Below are 20,738 nucleotides of genomic sequence, written 5' to 3' on the forward strand. Positions count from 1 at the left end.
GAAGCTTTCTCTCACCTCTCCCAGAGAGAACGTGTGGCCCAGCTTCCCACCTCACCTACCTGTCTCACCTGTACCAGCCGACCCACCTCACCCATCTGTCCCACCTCATCCAACTGATCCACCTGACCCACCTGTCCCACCTCATCCACCTGTCCCACCTCATCCACCTGTCCCACCTCACCCACCTGTCCCACCTCACCCACCTGTCCCACCTCACCCACCTGTCCCACCTCATCCACCTGATCCACCTGACCCACCCGACCCAACTGACCCACCTGTCCCACCTCATCCACCCAACACACCTGACCCACCCGACTCACCCGACCCACCTGTCCCACCTCACCCATCTGTCCCACCTCATCCACCTGATCCACCTGACCCACCCGACCCAACTGACCCACCTGTCCCACCTCACCCATCTGTCCCACCTCATCCACCTGATCCACCTGACCCACCTGTCCCACCTCATCCATCTGTCCCACCTCACCCATCTGTCCCACCTCATCCACCTGTCCCACCTCACCCATCTGTCCCACCTCATCCACCTGATCCACCTGACCCACCTGTCCCACCTCACCCACCTGTCCCACCTCACCCACCTGTCCCACCTCACCCATCTGTCCCACCTCATCCACCTGATCCACCTAACCCACCCGACCCAACTGACCCACCTGTCCCACCTCATCCACCCAACACACCTGACCCACCCGACTCACCCGACCCACCTGTCCCACCTCACCCACCTGTCCCACCTCACCCACCTGTCCCACCTCACCCACCTGATCCACCTGACCCACCTGTCCCACCTCATCCGCCTGTCCCACCTCACCCATCTGTCCCACCTCATCCACCTGATCCACCTAACCCACCCGACCCAACTGACCCACCTGTCCCACCTCACCCATCTGTCCCACCTCACCCATCTGTCCCACCTCATCCATCTGTCCCACCTCATCCACCTGATCCACCTGACCCACCTGTCCCACCTCATCCACCTGTCCCACCTCACCCACCTGTCCCACCTCACCCATCTGTCCCACCTCATCCACCTGATCCACCTGACCCACCTGTCCCACCTCACCCACCTGTCCCACCTCACCCATCTGTCCCACCTCATCCACCTGATCCACCTGTCCCACCTCATCCACCCAACACACCTGACCCACCCGACTCACCCGACCCACCTGTCCCACCTCACCCACCTGTCCCACCTCACCCACCTGTCCCACCTCACCCACCTGATCCACCTGACCCACCTGTCCCACCTCATCCGCCTGTCCCACCTCACCCATCTGTCCCACCTCATCCACCTGATCCACCTAACCCACCCGACCCAACTGACCCACCTGTCCCACCTCACCCATCTGTCCCACCTCATCCACCTGATCCACCTGACCCACCTGTCCCACCTCATCCACCTGTCCCACCTCACCCACCTGTCCCACCTCACCCATCTGTCCCACCTCATCCACCTGATCCACCTGACCCACCCGACCCAACTGACCCACCTGTCCCACCTCATCCACCCAACACACCTCATCCACCCGACCCACCTGACCCACCTCATCCACCTGTCCCACCTCCCCTTCTTGCACTTGTGCCTCCAGCCAGTTCAGCAAACACACTGTGAGCACCCGCCCCAGTACCTCGGCCCTCCTGTCCCTCTCCTGGACACGGCCCTGGTGCTCCCAGGCTGGCCCCTGGCTTGGGCCCTGGCATTGCGCCCTCCCCTCCTCCCAACCCCTCATAGCTCTCCTACTGTCCTCTCATCAGCTCCCTCGCTGCCCAGCACCTCAGATGCTGCTTACGGATATCACTTATCGCCCTGCCTCCCCCAGGGCCCTGGGACAAGACCCCGAGTTTGTTTATTCTCTGCTGTATCCCCAGCACCTAGACCACCACCCTGGGCAAAGGAGCCACTGAGTCAGTGTTTGTTGAATGAGGCTGGGCGCGGTGGCTCACACCAGTAATCCCAGCACTTTGGAAATGAGGCTGGGTGCAGTCGCTCACACCCATAATCCCAGCACTTTGGGAGGCTGAGGTGGGTGGATTGCTTGAGCACAGGAGTTTGAGATCAGCCTGGGCAACATGGAGAGACCATACCACCACCACAGAAAAAAAATTAGCCTGATGTGGTGATGTGCACCTGTAGTCCTAGCTGTTTGGGAGGCTGAGGCAGGAGGATCACTTGAGCCCAGGAGGTGGAGGCTGCAGTGACCTGTGATGGCGCCATTGCTCTCCAGCCCAGGCGACAGAGAGAGACCTTGTCTCAAAAAAAAAAAAAAAAAAGCTGAATGAGTGTAAAAGTCACTTATTCCGAGGAACAAGAACCTACTCCTGGCTCCAGCTTTGCTCCTAACCTGGCATTTGGTTTTGAGGATGTTACTCAGGCCTCAAGCTCCCATTACCACTCAACTGGGCGTCCTCGTGCCCGGGGAGGCCCAGCACTGGCTCCGGGGCAAACGGGGCACGTGGAAGGCTGGGGGCTGGAAATTCCTGCCATGGGGCTGGGGGGTGGTCTCAGGCCTGCCCCTGAGTTCCGGTCGACCCTTGGCGAAGCTGCAGCAGACGGGGTCTCTGACGTGGGATTGTCGCTGGCGCCCTGCGACACGGCACACAGAAATAACAACCCCACCTTCAGGGCCTTCGACGCTGTGCACACCCCCCGGCTCCTCGAGGCAGCCTGTCTGGCTGGACCTGGCTGGGGCCCTTTCACCCTGAAACACCTGACTGCAGACCTCAGCCCTCTGAAGGCCCTGGACGGGGCCTGGCAAGGGGTTGTATACAATTTGCTCAAGCTGTCTTGACAGCGGTTGGTCCAGACTGCCATCTCCTCTGGCATCAGGTGCCCAGAGCATTTCTGGGGCCCGGCTGAGGGACGCTGAGCTGGGTGTTTAGCTGGGCTTAGCTTAGTGGGGTCTGCTGATGGCTGTGCAGTGGCTCCAAAACTGAGGATATTCTTTCCAGCTGTCCGAGGGAGGGATGTCGCCCTGGATTGAATAGTGTCCCCCGAGATTCGTGTCCACCTGGAACCTCTGAATGGGGCCTTATTTGGAAACAGGGTCTTGGCAATTGTCATCCAGTTGAGTTACTGGATGGCCCTGAGTCCCACACGGCTGGTGTCCTGATGTGAAGAGAGAAACCACAGGCCCGGGAGAAGGCCACATGACGATGGAGGCAGCCACTGGAGTGGCGCAGCCACAAGCCGGGAGCTCCAGGGCCGCTGGCAGCCCCAGGAGCTGGGAGAGGCCCGGAGCCCGTCCTCCCTCAGAGCCTCTGGAGGGGAACAAATGTCACGACACCGTGGCCATCTGAAGAGGCGGCCAGAGAGCAGGCAGCAAAATGAAGCAGCAAAAATACAACCTGTGGCGCCCGTTAACTTAAAAATATTGTTATTTCCTGGATATTGTTGATACTTTTTAAAAATTTGAGATTTTCTCATTCTAAATAAACATTCGCTTGTGTACATAATTTTTTATTTCTAATTTTTTATTTTCTTAGACAGCCCCCTCAATTTGTAGAAGCTGAGGCTCGGCTTTGCTGAGCAGCTGCTCCCCCGACCCTCTGCACTGCCCTGCGTGCAGGCTTCCGTTACCACACCGTGTGCGAGACCCCAGAGGCAGCTTCCTGCCTGTCTGTGTGGTCAAGTATGGTTATCTTAGGGTGTGGAGGAACTAAGAAGTGTTATTCTCTTCTTCTTCTTCTTCTTCTTCTTCTTCTTCTTCTTCTTCTTCTTCTTCTTCTTCTTCTTCTTCTTCCTCTTCCTCTTCCTCTTCCTCTTCAGACAGGGCCTTGTTCTGTCACCCAGGCTGGAGTGCAGTGGCACAATCTCAGCTCACTGCAACTTCAAACCCTGGGCTCGAGGGATGCCCCCACCTCAGCCTCCCGAGTAGCTGGGATTACAGGCACGCGTCACCACGCCTGGTTAATTTTTGTATTTTTTGTAGAGACTGGGTTTCGCCATGTTGCCCAGGCTGGTCTGGAACTCCTGGACTCAACTGGCCTCCCAAAGTGCTGGGATGACAGGTGTGAGCCACCGCGCCCAGCCTCGTTCTCATCGTCTTGCTTAGTTCCTGATGACAGTAAATGAGCATTTAAACAAGGTTTCACATACACTGATGCTAGTATCTGTTTTCTGTTTCACAAGCGTAGAGGTCCATGTTAACTAATTTCATGACTTAGATCTGAAGGAGCACGTTAAAAGCTTGGGCTTAAATGGGTGGTGTATCTGTTTTTCTCTGTAGTTCCATCATTCCTGGTTTGCATATTTTGTCTTTATCTTTAGTTTCACCTGTGTTCGTGTTGGTTGTATCTTATTCTATTGTTCCATTTTGTCAGAACATAAGATTGATAACTTTTGTTTTCTTCTGGTTCCCATCTGCCTCGTAAGTTTCCTATCCTTTTATTTCCAACCCATTGGTGTCCTTTTGTTTAAGGTGTGTTTACAGGCGTGGTGGCTCATGCTTGTAATCACAACACTTTGGGAGGCTGAGGTGGGAGGATCGCTTGAGGCCAGGAGTTTGAGATCAGCCTGGGCAACACAGTGAGACCAGTCTCTACAAATAATTAAAAAAAAAAATTAGCTGGGCGTGGTGGTGCACACCTGTAGTCTCAGCTATTCAGGAGGCTGAGGGAGGAGGATTGCTTAAGCCTGGGAGGGCGAGGCTACACAGAGCCATGATTGAGCCCCTGCACGCCAGCCTGGGCGACAGTGAGACCTTGTCTCAAAAAAAAAAGGGAAAGAAAGAAAAGAAAAAAAATAGATGTCTTCTGTAGACAACAAATTGTTGAATCTTTACATTTATTTATTTATTTATTTAGAGACAGGGTCTCACTCTGTTGCCCAGGCTGGAGTGCAATGGCACGATCTTGGTTCACTGCAACCTCCGCCTCCCGGATTCAAGTGATTCTCCCACCTCAGTCCCTCGAGTAGCTGGGATTACAGGCACCTTCTACCACACCCGGCTAATGTTTGTATTTTTTAGTAAAGACAGGGTTTCACCACGTTGGTTAGGCTGGTCTCCAACTTCTGACCTCAAGTGATCCACCCACCTCGGCCTCCCAAAGCGCTGGGATTACAGGTGTGAGCCACGGCACCCGGCTGCCCAGCTTGATTTCTAAATCTCATCTTCATCTACATCCTGTTTGTGACAGGAGAAGTGTCTCCACATGTTGCCACATCCCTCGGTCTCCGCCTCCCTCTCTCCATGACGTTGGTACCATCTAGAATTTTGATTCTAGATTATTACGTAGATTGAACATACATTGTAGAGCCTGTGCTCTTTTTTTTTTTTTTTTTTTTTTTTTTTGGTCATTGCTTTTTCTATTTTGGACAAAATAAACTCTATCTGATTGCTTCTTATTTCTCTTGTAAGGATCTTGTTTCGGTTTCTTCTTACTTGGATCCTGCCTCCAAGAGGGGTTTCAAAGTCAACTTCTCTGATGTGTCTTAAGACCTTATATGCAGCTGGCCGCGGTGGCTCAGGCCTGTAATCCCAGCACTGTGGGAGGCAGACAGATCACCTGAGGTCAGGAGTTTGAGGCTAGTCTGGCCAACATAGTGAAACCCCGTCTCTACTAAAAATAAAAATACAAAAATTAGCCCAGCGCGGTAGCACACGCCTGTCATCCCAGCTACCCAGGAGGCTGAGGCAGGAGAATAACTTGAATCCAGGAGGTGGAGGTTGCCGTGAGCCAAGATTGCACCCCTGCACTCCAGCCTGGGTGACAGAGTGAGACTCTGTCTCAAAAAACAAAACAAAATGAAACAAAACAAAGCAAAAACCCTTATATGCCTGAGAATATCTTTATTATATACTTAAATGTTATGATAATTTAGTCAGAGGTGACATTCCAGGTACACACTTCTTCTCTTTCAGTACTGAAGAATATTGCTTCCATTGTCTCCTTGAACCCAGAGGTGTCTCGGAGAATTCTGAGATCATCTGAGTTTGAGGATTCTCTCTGCTTTTGATGTTCTAGTCCCCTGAATGTGCCCAGTGGGTTTTCCTTCTCTCTCCTGTGTGGCCCTCTCTGTGCTGCTGGGATGTGAGTGCTCTCTCTCCTCTGCTTCCGGGAGGTTTATCATCATTCTCCCTCTCTTTCTCATCCCTTTATTGGATATGTTTTCTCTTCGGTTATCTGTGTCTCTTAGCTTTTTCTTTTTTTCTCTCTCTATTTTTCCCTTCTGGGAGACTTTCTCAGCTGGATCTTGCCCCTCCCTAATGCGGCTTTCCTGTTGCTCATTCCGTCCGCGGTTTCACTGGGTCAGGGATCTGTCTTTCGTCCCTGGCATGCTGCGTGGGTGTTGACAGCTTTTTCTTCCTGCTTCTGTCCTTTGAGGGTGTGCTTTTTGCTGGCCGTGACGGGTATGGCTCTGCCCTCACTCCCTGAGATGCGTGTGGCCAGTGTGGCCATCTCCTTCCTGGACAGAGTGCCCGGCTCAGGATGCCAGCTATCAGGCCATGAGCCTCAAGGGCACCCAGGCCTGGTCCAGGCTTTGGGGCTGGGCCAAGCTTGGAGTCGGAGGGGTGAGCCCCTGGGTGGCACAGACCCTGCCCCTCAGAGCCCTCTGCCTGCCTTGCCAACCCCCTCCCTGTCAGCCACGGTTCCTTGGCCAGCACCTTGTGTTGGGAACCTAGTTTTTTTTCTGAGACAGAGTCTCGCTCTGTCACCCAGGCTGGAGTGCAGTGGTGTGATCTTGGCTCACTGCAGCCTCCGCCTCCCGGGTTCAAGTGATCCTTCTGCCTCAGCCTCCTGAGTAGCTGGAATTACAGGCATGAGTCACCACGCCCGGCTAATTTTTTGTATTTTTTGTAGAGACGGGGTTTCACCATGTTAGCCAGGATGGTCTCGATCTCCTGGCCTTGTGATCTGCCCACCTTGGCCTCCCGAAGGGCTGGGATGACAGGCGTGAGCCACCGCGCCAGGCTGGGAGCTTGGCTTTAAGATCTTGAAGCGGGGGCTCCATGGCCACCCTCGGGCTTTGGGGTGAGGGATAAGTGCTCCACACTGGGGGCTCCCACCACTCCTCAAAGCACGGGGCTGCCTTGGGCTGATGCTCACTGTGTTTCTCCAAGTCTGAAAGGTTTCCCCTCATGGTCAAGGGCTTTACTTCCCGTCTCCTGCGGCGTCCTGCCAAGCCTGCGCAGTTGGGGAGTGTTTGCTCTCACAAGCATTGTCTTGTCCGCATTTTACAAATGAGAAAACCAAGCCCCAAGAGGCTCAGTCCCAGAAATAGACGGTGGGGGAAGCAGGACTCAGGCAGGGTGCATGCTCTTTGTTGAGAGAAGAATTTGACCGGCGCACACATTGACCCGACACGCCCGGGACACAGCGTGCTGTCAGAGGCCCTCTACACCTGAGCCTGGGTGGGGGTGGGGGACACACTATGAGGGACCCTCCCTGTCCTCCAGGTCCTTGCAGTCTGGCTGTGGACAGAGAAATGGAGAGACCATTATGGGCACCGAAATGAGCAGTGGAGGCATGGAGGGGATGAGGAGGGGAGGAGGACCTCGGGGAGCACGGCCCTGAGCATGGAGGGGATGAGGAGGGGAGGAGGACCTCGGGGAGCACGGCCCAGAGCATGGAGGGGATTAAGGAAGAGGAGGATCTCAGAAAGCACAGCCCTGAGCATGGAGGGGATGAGGAGGGGAGGAGGACCTCGGGGAGCACGGCCCAGAGCATGGAGGGGATTAAGGAAGAGGAGAAGGACCTTGGGGAGCATGAGGAGAATGAGGAGCAGAGGAGAACCTTGGGGAGCACAACCTGCCCCTGCATGACGTCTGGTCCCCGGGGTGCGGTCAGGCTGCGGGGGATGCCTCGGGTGACAGAAGCTCTGCTGATGGGCTCATGGTGCTCTCTGCTTATCTGGGATGAGAGGACGGGACGTGGAGACAGCACCCTGGTGGGAGCTGAGGGTGAGGGTGTGGGCAGGCTGGCCGGCATGGCCTGGAAACCAGAGTCCTGCCATCGAGGAGAGCGTGAACCCACCTCCCTTACTTACAGATGGCAAATTAAGGCCTAGAGGGGCAGTGACTTGTTCAAGGTCATCGGGCTCCCTCTCGAATTGACAGAGGTCCCCTGTGTGGAGTGCTTGGGTTTTTGGAACCTCAAGCCCTAACCCCTTATCCCTGCATCTCCTTAGCTTTTCCCTGGTCACTGTCTGGGTCCCAGCCGTCAGTGCTGGACGCACAGGAACCAGCATGAGCCGGGCAGGCACACAGCTGCTGGTGAATGGGTCCCGGGGCTCCCCAAATGCGGGTACCTTAGTGACTTATCCATGTTTACAGAAGAGTTTGGTGGTCTCCTGGCGCTGAGGGTCCAAGCGTCAGGTGCAGAGGGAGCAGCAGTGGCCGTGGACACCACAGAGGCCACCATGAGGGCCTTGGGACAGTGTGACACTACTGGCTGCAGCCCTGGGAACCCGTGAGAACTTGGGGAGTATATCCTGGAATGCCAAGTCCATCATGTCTGGTGACTCCTTGCCCCGGCTAACACACCATTGTCAAATGCAAGTACTGAGAAAGTACTGAGAAAGAAGAAACTGAACCCACAGCTCATCACCCAGAGAGACCCTTTGTTAGCACCTTGTAAGACTATTCCATTATTTTAGTCATGCAGAAATAAACATGCATACAAGCGTCGCCATGCTCAGCATAAAGATATTTTGCTCAACGACAGGCCGCACGTGCCACGGGGGTCCCATACGATGACAGCAGCTCCACCAGGAAGCCTGGGCGTGGCCTGGGCTCTACGTCTAGGTCATGTGAGCGCAGTCGCTGACGGCCGCACAGTGATGACACTGCCTAGTGATGCGTTTCTCAGAATGCATCCCTGTGAGCAGCACGTACACCTTCCATATTGTACTAAATGTGCCTCATACGTCTATTCTACAACTGTCTGTGTGGCTTCACTGGGTCGTGTGAGGTCCTAGGGTGAAGTCACAGATTTTTCCATGGTGCCCTTTTACTTTTTTAATATTACTATTATTATTATTTTTTATTATTATTATTTTGAGATGCAGTCTCTCCTTGTCGCCCAGGCTGGAGTGCAGTGGTGCAATCTCAGCTCACTACAACCGCCGCCTCCTGGATTCAAGCAATTCTCCTGCCTCAGCCACCCAAGTAACTGGGATTACAGGCGCCCAACACCACGCCTGGCTAGTTTTTGTATTTTTAGTGGAGATGGGGTTTCACCTTGTTGCCAGGCTGGTCTCGAACTCCTGACCTCAAGTGATCCACCCGCCTTGGCCTCCCAAAGTGCTGGGATGACAGGCGGGAGCCACCGCGCCCAGCCTGTGGTGCCTTTTTAACACACGCTGCATGTGCCATAATCACTATCGCAAAAGTCTCCTGCTTGGAGACTTACATCCTTCCTTAGTTGTTATATCTATTTTTAAGATGGGGTCTCAGCTGGGTACGGTGGCTCACATCTGTAATCCCAGCAGCACTTTGGGAGGCCAAGGCAGGCAGATTGCTTGAGCCCAGGAGTTTGAGACCAGCCTGAGCAACATGGCAAAACCCTGTCTCTATTTAAAAATTAAAATAAATATTAAAAAATAAAACATAAAAATATGAGGTGAGGAGATCGAGACCATCCTGGTCAACATGATGAAACCCTGTCTCTACTAAACATGCAAAAAATCAGCCGGGCGTGGTGGCGGGTGCCTGTAGTCCCAGCTACTCAGAAGGCTGAGGCAGGAGAATAGCTTGAACCAGGGAGTCGGAGGTTGCAGTGAGCTGAGATCACGCCACAGCACTCCAGCCTGGTGACAGAGCAAGACTCCATCCCCACAAAAAAAAAAAAAAAAGAAAAAAGAAAAACACGCACACAAAAAATAAAGATAAAGATGGGGTCTTGCTCTGCCACCCAGGCTGGAGTGCAGTGGTGCAGTCACAGCTCACTGCAGCCTCAAACTCCTGGGCTCAAGCGATCCTCCCACGTTGGCCTCCCAAGTAGCTGGGACCACAGGTGCACACCACGGTACCCAGCTTCAGTTGTTAAATTTTTTTATTGAAAGTTACATTGCAATGAATGTCACTATACCTCTAAACTTGCTTCTGTGCCTAAAGATAATTTCCCAATGAAACTTTTATAGAAGTGGGATTTCCAGGTAAAACGGGCATTATATTTTATTGTTTTTGTTTTTTGTTTTTTTGGTTTTTTTTGAGATGGAGTCTCGCTCTGTCACCAGGCTGGTGTGTAGTGGCACCATCTCGGCTCACGGCAACCTCCACCTCCCTAGTTCAAGCAATTCTCCTGCCTCAGCTTCCCGAGCAGCTGGGACTACAGGTGCACGCTGCCACACCCGGCTTTTTTTTTTTTTTTTTTTTTTTTGTATTTTAGTAGAGACCGGGTTTCACCATGTTGCCCAGGCTGGTCTCCAACTCCTGAGCTCGGGCAATCCACCCACCTCGGCCTTCCAAAGTGCTAGGATTAGAGGCGTGAGTCACGCACCTGGCTGCATTATATTTTAATGACATTTACATCTTTGCAAACCCAGCTGGCGAAATGTTACCTCATTTCAACTGGTGTTGCATTGATGCCTAGCAATGGGAATGGTTGCCTGTATTTATTGCTCATTTTTGGTATTTGCATATTTTTAGTTGGTGTTTTCTTCCCATGGATTGATACGGCTCTGTATGAATTAAACATACTAACCTTTGATCTGTAATTTACTTGTCAAATATTTCACCCTGGTTTGTAGACGTTTGTTGTTTACTTTTGTTTGCAGTGTTTCTATAGAGGGTTTAATAGTTTCCCACCATGCAGCTGGTTGTGTTCGTTTTTTGTCTTTGTGACCGCGATGGATGGTTTGATGGCGACTGCAGTCAGGGGCTCAGGAGCGTCTGGGTCTGCAGCTGTCTTCTCAGCCAGGCACTCTCTCGTATTGATGGAGGTCCTCTGTGTGCAGGACTGAGGAGACCACCTCGGCCAAGGTGGACCACCAGTTGAGCGTGGCTGGGATGCTAGCAGCCCCCAACCCTGCAGGCCTGGGATGAGGCAGCCTGGGGAGGGAGGGGACTCTGATTTCTCCTGATGGTGGGCCTGGATGGGCTGGAGAGGACTTGGGCCTCGGCCCAGAAGGTATTCCAGGTGCCACAGAGACCACATTCAAGGTTGGAGGCCGGCCCGGGCTGCCTATGTGAGGCTGGGGATGCTGACCAGAGGCCAGCTCCTGCACATGAGTCCTGGACACCAGGACAGTGGCGTACAGCCTGCACAGAGGCAGCTGGACAAGGCTGTGGGGGTGTCCTGCACAAGGAGGACCCCGGGTTAACGCGCCAGTGTGGCAGGAGGATGGGCTTGAGGTGTGGGTGTGGGGTGGGTGAGGGGCAGGTGTGAGGGGTGGGTGTGGGGTGGGTGAGGGGTGGGTGTGGGGTGGGTGAGGGGTGGGTGAGGGGTGGGTGAGGGGCAGGTGTGGGGGTGGGTGAGGAGCGGGTGTGGGATGGGTGAGGGGCGGGTGTGGGGTGGGTGAGGGGCAGGTGTGAGGGGTGGGTGTGGGGTGGGTGAGGGGAGGGTGAGGGGTAGGTGAGGGGCAGGTGTGAGGTGTGGGTGTAGGGTGGGTGAGGGGCAGGTGTGAGGTGGGTGAGGGGCAGGTGTGGGGGTGGGTGAGGGCGGGTGTGGGGTGGGTGAGGGGCAGGTGTGGGGTGGGTGAGGGGCAGGTGTGAGGGGTGGGTGTAGGGTGGGTGAGGGGCAGGTGTGGGGGTGGGTGAGAAGCAGGTGTGAGGGGTGGGTGAGGGGCAGGTGTGAAGGGTGGGTGTAGGGTGGGTGAGGGGCAGGTGTGGGGGTGGGTGAGAAGCAGGTGTGAGGGGTGGGTGAGGGGCAGGTGTGAGGGGTGGGTGAGGGGCAGGTGTGAGGGGTGGGTGAGGGGCAGTTATGAGGGGTGGGTGAGGGGCCTGCACAAAGGCCCCACCTTTGCTCCCCGCCTGTGTCGCAGGAGGCAATGAAGTGCAGTGTGTGGGGCCCTAGCAGCTCCCCTGGCAGTGGCTGAGGGCCAGTGCTTCTGTCTCCCCCGGGAATGGGCAAATGGTGGCTCCCGTCCCCACGTGGGAGCTGCGCTGGCCGGGGAAGGTCTGGAGAGTCGGGCTGCGTCTCCCCCATGCCTCTGAGAACGAGGAGGAGGCACCTTGCACGTCAGGGCAGGGAGGGGAAGCGATCAGGCTGCTCCGGTGAGGTAGGCCTTGTGCTCAGCTTGCTGGCCCCAGTGTGCCCTGGGGTCGGCCTCAGAGGCTGTGTCGCTGGAGTGGAGGTGGGGGGATGGGGGGATGGGGAGGCCGTTCTGAGGCTCCTGAAGGGCACCTGGGTCCGGCCTCCACCTGGACTGGTGGATGTGCTTCTGCTTCTTCTCAAGGGTCAGGGGCCCCCAGGGCTCCTTTCAGGGCTGGGGTGGGAAAGTGCTCCCTTCCCCACCATCAAGGCTGCAGCTGCAGAGCCCCGGGCGGAGGCCTGGCGAGGGTCTACTGTCTCAGCCACCTGCCCTCCCTGGCTCCTGCTGGATGAGAAATAAATGCAGAGGTCAGAAGAGGAAGCTAGAAGCCTTTATTTCTGGTGCGGCTGTGGGTGGCGGACTGGTCTCCGGTCCTCGGCCGGGCTGCCGGGGGTTGGGGCCTGTTGGTGGGTGGGCCGGCACTGACAGGAGAGGGCTGCGTGCCCAGGCCCATCCCACAGAGAAGCCCTCCTTGGCCATGGTTGGGAGATGCAGCCAAAGGACAGTCAGGCTTCCTCCTCGTGACAGCGGGGCTGGGCAGGGAAGGCTTCCCGGAGGAGGCGTCATTGTCCACTGAGAAGAACCGTGGGGCCTGGCCACTGCCTGTGTGTCTGCTCGGAGCTGGGCAGGGCTGGGCCCTTCAAACTCTGCTGCAGCCGTGGGAGGACAGCGGGGTGGGGAGCGTGGAGGGGTAAGGGCTGTGGCCGGGTGGAGGTGTGGAGGGGTGGGGGACGCGGTGGGGTGGGGAAGATGCTGGGGGGACCACGGGGGCGGCGTGGCCGGGCCCACTGGGTCACTGGTACTGGTTGGGGGAGGACAGCGTGTTGCAGCGGCTGCGGGACATGTCCTCGTACACCACACACGCTGCCGAATTCTTATCCCGCGACGAGCACAGTTTCTTCATCTGAAAGACAGAACCTGCTGTTTCCAACCAGGGGCCAGTGTGGTGTCCTAGACCCCACCCCACTCCGGTCAGCTTTCTCAGTTTAACACGAGACCCCCACGGGACTCCTCTGGGCCGGCCCCCAGGTCTCCTGGGCTCCAGGGCCTCCCAGCAGAGCCTTCCCGGGACAGGACTGGGTCGGACTCCAGGGCGCCATTGAAGAAGGAGAGTGGAAGCGGCTTGGACTGCCCCCCACAGCCCAGGCCAAGCAGGGCCCCCACTCCAGCCCCAGACAAACAGCAGGGACCGAGGGCAGGGGCCACGGCCTAGACTCTGTGTCTGTCTGAGGCTCCCTTCCCTTCCCACAGCCACACAGCACGCCCGCACACTCCAACATGCACACACAGTCCTCAGAGACCCCCCACACTCACACCTGCGCATGCGCACACGTGCACACATGGGCCCAGAGCCTGGGCGCTCCCTCCTCCGCCTACGCACTCCAACAAGCACACACAGTCCTCAGAGTCCCCCCACACTCACACCTGCGCATGCGCACACGTGCACACGCGGGACCAGCACCTGGGCCGCTCCCTCCCCCTCGGGTCGCTTTGGTGCTGGTTTCCCTCCCTCCCTGCCAAGGCCACTTCCACCCTGAGAGCTCCAGGGCCTGCAAAGGAGGCAGCGGGTACTGGGGCTTTCCTCTGGGGCTTTGGCGCCCTCCACACTGCTCTCAGGAGAGGGAACCATCTGTGGGGGTGCAGGTGGCAGCAGGGGCTCACACTGACCTGCGTCCTCACCAGCACACAGGCCACCCCCAGGGCCAGCCCGAGGAGGAAGGAGACCACTGCCAGGGCCACAGGGAGGGCAGAGGCTGTCGGCAGGGCAGGGAGGGCAGAGGCTGTTGGCAGGGCAGGGAGGGCAGAGGTTGTCGGCGGGACAGGGAGGGCAGAGCCTGTCGGCGGGGCGTCCGAGCATCTGTGCAATCCTTGGGACTGTTCCTCTGGGAAGGAAGAAGGAAGGAAGGGATTCTCCCAGTGGAGAACCTGTTAGAGTCCCCGCGGTTTGGGGTTCAGGGCAGGGAAAGGCTGTGGAGCAGAGGAGGGGCAGCTATCTAGGAGGCTGCTGGGGACGGTGGGCTGGGAGCTGGAACAGTTCAGGCACGTGTAGGAGGGAGGGTCCCCCGACAAGGGCTGGGGGAGCAGAGCCTGGCCAGCAGCCTGGGTTGGGGGGGGTGGTCTGGGATGGGCACATTCCCTACCTGTCACCAGGACCAGGGTACCGGAGCCGTAGACATTGATCTCCGTGACGGCCTGGCAGGTGTAGGTGCCAGTGTCCGACGGCTGCAGGTGGTGCATGGTAATAGTCAGGTTGTCCTGGGACCCCGAGAAGTCAATGCGGCCCTGGAACCGTTTGTCCGTAGTGGGCACCACCCTGTCCTCGTAGTAAATGATGTTTTGGGGCTGTGGCCCGAGCTGCCTCAGGTAGATCCCATGCAGTTCCCCGCTGGTGGAGCAGGTGATGTTGACGGAGCCTCCCACGGGGGCAATCGTGCAGTGGGGAGACTGCTGCACCTCTAGGGAGGACCTGGGCTGTCACCACCAGTCGGGCCAGAAGGACAGAGAATGTCCTTCCTGCAGGGGACAGTGGTGGGGACGGTGGGGCCCTGGGACAGCCCAGGGATGACATGTCGCCACAGACACGGTGCCTTTCGGGGCGTGGAGCAGATCTGGGCACCAGCAGTGGTGCTGTGCTTCTTCCTCCCAAAGCAGTGGCCCTGCCTGGACAGCCCCAGCCACTCCCCAACGGGGTCCACCCTTCTTCCTTCTCTTAAACGAGTCCCCAGACACTGGAGGCCGCTCGGCACCCCACCCGCTTCCTGGGGGCTGTGCTGTGGCCCAGGTTGGGGGCGCTGAGCTCACGGGGCAGGGAGAGCTCCGGAGCTGTGGCCATGGAGGGTCTGGGAAGCTCTTACCTTGGGCGGCCAGGGCCCCAGGCAGGCCACGAGCCAGCGCCAGGAGGAGGGGCAGCAGCAGGAGCCTCGGGAGCCCGGCCATGTTCCCCACACCCAGCTCTCCCAGCCTGATGAGTGCAGCTGAGCCCCTCTGGGTCTGCAGGACCCCACAGAGAGCAGCACACGGGAGACCGCAGGCGCTCAGAGCTCAGAGAGGGCTTCCTGGAGGCGGTGCCTCAGACCAGGGTAGTGATGTGGGCCCCGTGGGAGGGGCAGCCTCACCTACCCCTCCCCAGCACTGCTTCCCTGAGAGCCGCCCTGAGATCAGGGTGTCCCTGTCCCTCCCCGCCCCTGCAAATCCACAGGGAGGAGGTCAAGGCCTGGGGCTGGGCAGACGAGAGGACAGAGAAGGGACCCCCTGGCTGGGGATGGGCGACAGGGTCTGGAGGTGAGGGGCAGGGCTGCCCCCCAGCCTGCCTGGTCCTCTGGGGTACTTTCTGCTGGAACCCACCTTATGCCCAGAAATCCGGAGTCACCCATGAGTCACGCACACAGTGCACAGGAGCGCAGGGCAGGCCAGAATTAGCACCCCCTGGTTTGGCCGTGGGGAAGGAGGCTGGGCCTGTGCCCGTGCCCAGCACTGCAGCCGACCAGCCAACCGTGGCACTGTGTTCCACGTCCTGGGGACGAGAGGGCTGAGCCATGGTCCAGGCCTGAGGTTCCCCCACCTCCCTGGGAGGAATGTATCAGGCCACAGTGCCCAGCTTCAGGGGCTGAGGGAGACCTGTGCCTGGCTCTAACCCCAGGGGGACTGAGTCCTCTGGGACGGGCACTTCTCTGTCCTGACGGCCTCCCACCACAATGACAAAGCGTTGACGTCGGTGCCCAAAGCCAGCAGGTGCAGCACATGAGCAGGAGCCTGTGGACACTCGTGTGTGCAGAGACAGGTGTGTGTGACTCGACTCGTGTGCAGAGATGGGTGCACGTGACTCCACGCGTGTGTGCAGAGACGGGTGTGTGTGGACACATGTGTGTGCAGAGACGGGTGCGTGTGGACACGTGTGTGCAGACGGGAGCGTGTGGACACGTGTGTGCAGAGATGGGTGCGCGTGACTCCACACGTGTGTGCAGAGATGGGTGCGCGTGACTCCACGCGTGTGTGCAGAGACAGGAGCGTGTGGACACACATGCGCAGAGATGGGTTGCGTGATTCCACGTGTGTGCAGAGACGGGTGCGTGTTGACACGTATGTGTGCAGAGACAGGTGCACGTGACTCCACACGTGTGTGCATAGACGGGTGCGTGTGGATGTGTGTGTGCAGAGACGGGAGCATGTGGACACGTGTGTGTGCAGAGACGGGTGTGCGTGACTCATGCATGTGTGCAGAGACATGTGCCCATGACTCACATGACTCACACACGGACTTGCAGCCCTGAGCTGCTTCCCCAGAGGTCCCAGCCACAGCAGCCGGTGCAGAGACACTGGTGGGGCTGTGGGGTGGTGCAGGTTTTCTGCTGGGCTGAGGGTCCTGCAGGAGCCGGTTTCCCTCCCCCAGGCTCTCCATAAACAAGAGACAGAAGATTTGGGGGCAGAATCTTGCCCAGAGGCCCCGGAGCACCCTCACGAGGCTGTGGCGTGAGGCGGTGGGTAACAGCGCTTTACAGAGAAGCCCCTCCTCTGGCCTTTGCTCCATGCATGCATTGGGTCACCAACATTCACCGAGCGTCTTTATGCCAGCCTCTGTGCCAGGAGCAGGGGACAGTGTGGACCAGGGGCCCTCCCGCCTGGAGCTGACCTCAGGGAGGCCAGGTGGACAGCCAGCAGGACACGGGCGTGGGTGTGGCCCTCAAAGGCCAATCCAAGAAGGGGTCCTGGGTGAAACCAACTGGGGCCCCGGGGAACAGCATTCCAGGCAGAGGGATGAGCAGAGTAGAATCCCTGAGGCCAGAACGTGCCCGGTGTGTCTGAGGACAGCGTGGGGCCGGGTAGGGTTGGGGGGTGCAGAGGGAGACACAGACCCCCCACACTGAGGGGGAAGGCAGCATGAGGACCAGCAGTAAATCCCAGAAGGGAAAACAGAAACAGAGATAAGCCACCAGGAAAAGATGAAAATCCTCAGGGACTCCAGCCCCAGGCTCTCCTCCTGGGTTTCCTGCCTGGGTGTGCAGGGGACATCGTGACCACCGTGTGCCCCACCCAGACGACCGATTTCAAAATGACCTTGAGGCCGGGCGCAGGGGCTCATGCCTATAATCCCAACACTCTGGGAGGCCAGAGTTGGAGAATCGCTTGAGCCCAGGAGGTTGAGCCATGATCACGCCCCTGCACTCCAGCCTAGGCGGCGGATCTAGACCCTATCTCCAAAAAAAAAAAAAAAAAAAAAGAAAAGAAAACTTTGATTGTGATCCCCATACGGGGGTCCCGGGTGCACGGGGGTCCCTGCCGCACGGGGATCCCGGGCGCTGTGCCCAGAGGACATGATCTGACCCAGCAGAGTCCCGAACCCAGCACGCGGACGGGAACCTTATTTTAACCTGAGACACAAACGCGCCCCTTCTGGACCCTGGCTACGGCCCTGACCCTCCGGGCCGCCGGCTCCGCGAGGTCTCGGTCACCGGGCGACGCTGTGTCCCTGCGGGGTCTCCAGCTGGCTGGGGGCTCCCCGTGTCTTCATCTTGAGGACACCTTAGGGACGTTTGGGGGCTTAAATCCACTGAAGACGTTTCTTTCAGATTTTTGTTTTTCATTTTAAAAATTGCATTTCCCAGCTACTTGCAGGTTTGTGAGTCGGTTGTTTTCTTCATTTCAGAGATTCAAGTCATGGAACCTTTTCAAAGAACTGAAGGGGGATTCCCAAAGTTATTTTTTTCACCCGATACATATCAAGATGTCAAAGGGCTCTGCCGCAGTGACGAAGACAAAAGCAGGAACAGATGTGGGTCCAAGGAGGCCTGGCAGGTGGGGTGGGCACGAGGGAGCGACTCCCAGGCGGCCAAGAGACTGAGGGATGCACGTCCAGCCCCGGAGGGCAGCGTCCGCCTGACTCCCAGCCCGAGCCGCGGCTGCCTCCTCCCGGCCCGGCCTGCGCTGCCCCCTGGCGGTGGGGCCAGGAGCCATCCCAGCCTCTAACACCCGCACCCCACCTTGGCCCCTGGGGCTCCCGCGGAGGGGCCCCCAAAGCCTGCCATTGGTCATAGGCATATGCAGCCAAGGCCTCCTACAGCCCTGAACTGGAGTGTGTCTGAGGTTCCGGCAGCGGCCCCCTCACTTGGGCATGGAGGCTGGACTCAGGCTGGGGTGGCAGAAAGGGAGCCCGGGTCTCTGGGTTTGATGAGGGCGGAGGGAGGGGCATGGGTCCTGGTAGGTTGTGTGCTGCGGAGGTGAGCTGTTCCTATTTTGGAAACTGAGGAAACAGAGCTTGGAAGACCAGGGGGGTGGAGGGGAAGGGTCTGCACCCACCCTGGTGTGGGTGACGCAGGGGCCCAGCCTGCCACCAGCTCTCCCGGACCCTCCCAAGCAAGCTGGTGTCTGTGCCCTCCGGGTGGGACTAGAGACCCAGGCCCTGCCACCCAAGGTCGGCACTCAGGGCCGGCTCGCCGGTGTCCTCTCTGCCTTATAGGTGGTTATGGGTCTATGGCATCTGGAAACAAGGGTTGTGGGGACAGCAGCTCCAGGGCTCCAAGTGCTGAGGGTTTGACCACCAGTGCCGGCGGCCTCGGAGTAGGCTTGGGGTCTGGGGTCCACAGGCCAGGGGAGGCTCTGCTCAGGCCCTGCTGTACTCCCACTCTGAGGACTGGGGTTCTAGGAAGAAGACCTTCATCTGCGGGGGGAGGAAGGAGGTGCCTGCGTGAGCTGCAACCCCCGTCCCACAGCTCTGCCCTCAGGCGTGCGCTCACACTCATGGGCATGCTTGCATGTACACGCACACTCCCACCCCCAGGTACACCCCGTGCCCTCACAACACACACCCCTTCCACACACCCCCAGCCCTCACCTTGGTTTTGAGCCCGCTGGAGGTCGAACCCACTTCGCACGGCGCCCTAAGCAAGAGGTTCCCTTGGCTCGGAAACTCCAGGTTGTGTCCCTGATGGAGACCACATGCCCTGCCATGCTGCCCTCCAGGGAGTCCTGGGGACAGCGAGGGTTTGCAGGGAGGGCAGGGCGGGTCTGGGGAACCTGGCTGTGTATTCTTGACCACAGCCAGCTGGGCCCCTAGAGGGGACGGGCTCTCTGGGACCGGTGCTCCCCCAACCCTCTCCTGGAGCCCCGGCAGGTGCAGGACAGTAAGGCTGAGCTCAGCCTGGGGCGGCCCCACCCAAGACCTCCCACCCACACACACGGGGGTGCAGGGCCTCCTACCTCCTGGCGTTGCTGCGAACAGCGGCACCTGTACCAGGCGAACATGACCGTAAGAACCAAGAGGATGAAGACAGCAGTGACCACCACAGGCACAGGCCAGGACCCAGCGTCGGGGGTGGACTGGGGTTCTGCACCTGAAGGAGGCAGTTCAGCAGTGGACAGGTGGGTTGGGCATCCCCCACCCCTAACCTCCTCCTCCTGCACAACCCCTGGGGTGAGAATGAGCCCCAGAGGACTGCACCGCCCTTGCCCAGGAGGTACAGGAGTGGGAGGGAGCCAGGAGGAGAGGGGGTGCAGGACCACAGAGGTGGGAGGAGACCCAGGGCACGGGTGCCTCGGGGCAGCGAGGGAAACATCTACCCCTGGACGTCCGCTGGCCCCGTCCTTCAGGCCTTGGGGCTCTGGGGAAGAGATGCAAGGGCAGGTGCGGGGCCTGCCCTGATGCGGCCCCCACAGGGCCAGGTATCTGAGAAGCCCCATACCTGAGTCCAGGAAGGGCTCACCAGATGCCCTGGGGGTGGGGAGCAAAGCGGAACCCAATTTGGGTGACCCAGGTGAGTCAGAGCCGGGTGTGGTGAAGGTGGGAGGGCTGGGAGGGGCCATGGAGGCTCCTGAACTTGCAGGAAAGGAAGGGGAGGGGTGGGGAGTGGGTCTGGGGACTGGAGGGGTCTGTGGCCCCGCACAGCCGTGTGGCTGCTCAGGGCCTAGGGAGCAGGTGGGAGGGGCTTGGAGGGCAGCACAGAGGGCCCGGGGGTGCTCTGCTGGCCATCACTGCTTTCTGGTTGAACCAAATAAGTAGCTGGCAGTGGCGGCTGTGGGCCCTGGGTCGGGGCAGAAGAGGCAGAGGGAGCAGTGGGCTGGGCGACTGGGGACACGGGTGGGGGGTGGTCATGCCTGTGTCAGGGGAGCTGAGGCAGAGAGTGGGGCAGTCAGCATCCCCTGAGGGCAGGAGGAGAGGGGTGGGGACAGGGAAGGGTGGGGCTGGTCCCAGCCCTGAAGACAGGAGGGGCGAGGGCAGGTGTGGTCCAGGCATTTGTTGAGGTGGACAGCAGGGGAGTGGGAGATGCGGGGCAGGACCGTGGCGGCCGGGGAGGCGCCAGTTCACGGTCACCAAGGGTGGTGGGCAGGTGATCTTGAGCACCTCTGGGTGACCCCAGTAAAGGGAGGGCAGGTGCCTCGAAGCCAGGCGTTGCGGGTCCGGAGGGCCTCTCAGAGCACAGGCATTTGGGGTGCAGTTTCCCCGCACAGCCGGGGTGGGTGTGGCGGGGAGGCGGGGGGTGCCTGAGCTTCCTGGCTGCCCTCGCCCCGACAGGCAGGTGGGGTTCCTTCGAGG

General features: G+C 58.6%; 2 protein-coding genes across 3 annotated transcripts in view; both read right to left on the reverse strand.

Annotated features, from left to right (window-relative positions):
- Positions 1–12,523: 12,523 nt before the first annotated feature.
- CD7 (CD7 molecule) lies at positions 12,524–15,268 on the reverse strand. 2 transcript variants are annotated; one of them, XM_005585330.5, is made up of 4 exons: positions 15,067–15,268; positions 14,353–14,667; positions 13,880–14,094; positions 12,524–13,115 (listed from the first exon to the last, which is right to left on the reverse strand). In XM_005585330.5, the coding sequence occupies exons 1-4, from the start codon at positions 15,146–15,148 to the stop codon at positions 13,005–13,007; spliced, it is 723 nt and encodes a 240-aa protein (XP_005585387.3). In that variant the 5' UTR covers positions 15,149–15,268; the 3' UTR covers positions 12,524–13,004. The 2 variants fall into 2 exon arrangements, with proteins under 2 accessions (XP_005585387.3, XP_073877125.1); XM_074021024.1 differs by lacking the exon at positions 13,880–14,094.
- A 2,500-nt stretch (positions 15,269–17,768) lies between these two features.
- SECTM1 (secreted and transmembrane 1) overlaps positions 17,769–20,738 on the reverse strand; it is a 13,561-nt gene continuing 10,591 nt past the window's right edge. Inside the window, 3 exon segments of the mRNA XM_005585331.5 lie at positions 17,769–18,839; positions 18,842–18,866; positions 19,406–19,539. Of these exon segments, the coding sequence (XP_005585388.3) occupies positions 18,670–18,839; positions 18,842–18,866; positions 19,406–19,539 (329 nt within the window). The 3' untranslated portion in view covers positions 17,769–18,669.

This window comes from Macaca fascicularis, chromosome 16 (genome assembly GCF_037993035.2).
Source record: "Macaca fascicularis isolate 582-1 chromosome 16, T2T-MFA8v1.1".
Taxonomy (NCBI): domain Eukaryota; kingdom Metazoa; phylum Chordata; class Mammalia; order Primates; family Cercopithecidae; genus Macaca; species Macaca fascicularis.

Bases quoted from the DNA above. Each gene is read 5' to 3' on its own strand.
- CD7 (XM_005585330.5), bottom strand. From the start codon at position 15,148: ATGGCCGGGCTCCCGAGGCTCCTGCTGCTGCCCCTCCTCCTGGCGCTG. The intron at 14,668-15,066 runs GTAAGAGCTTCC...GGTCCTCCCTAG, and splicing joins TGGGGCCCTGGCCGCCCAAG to AGGTGCAGCAGTCTCCCCAC. The intron at 14,095-14,352 runs GTAGGGAATGTG...CTTCCTTCCCAG, and splicing joins TACCCTGGTCCTGGTGACAG to AGGAACAGTCCCAAGGATTG.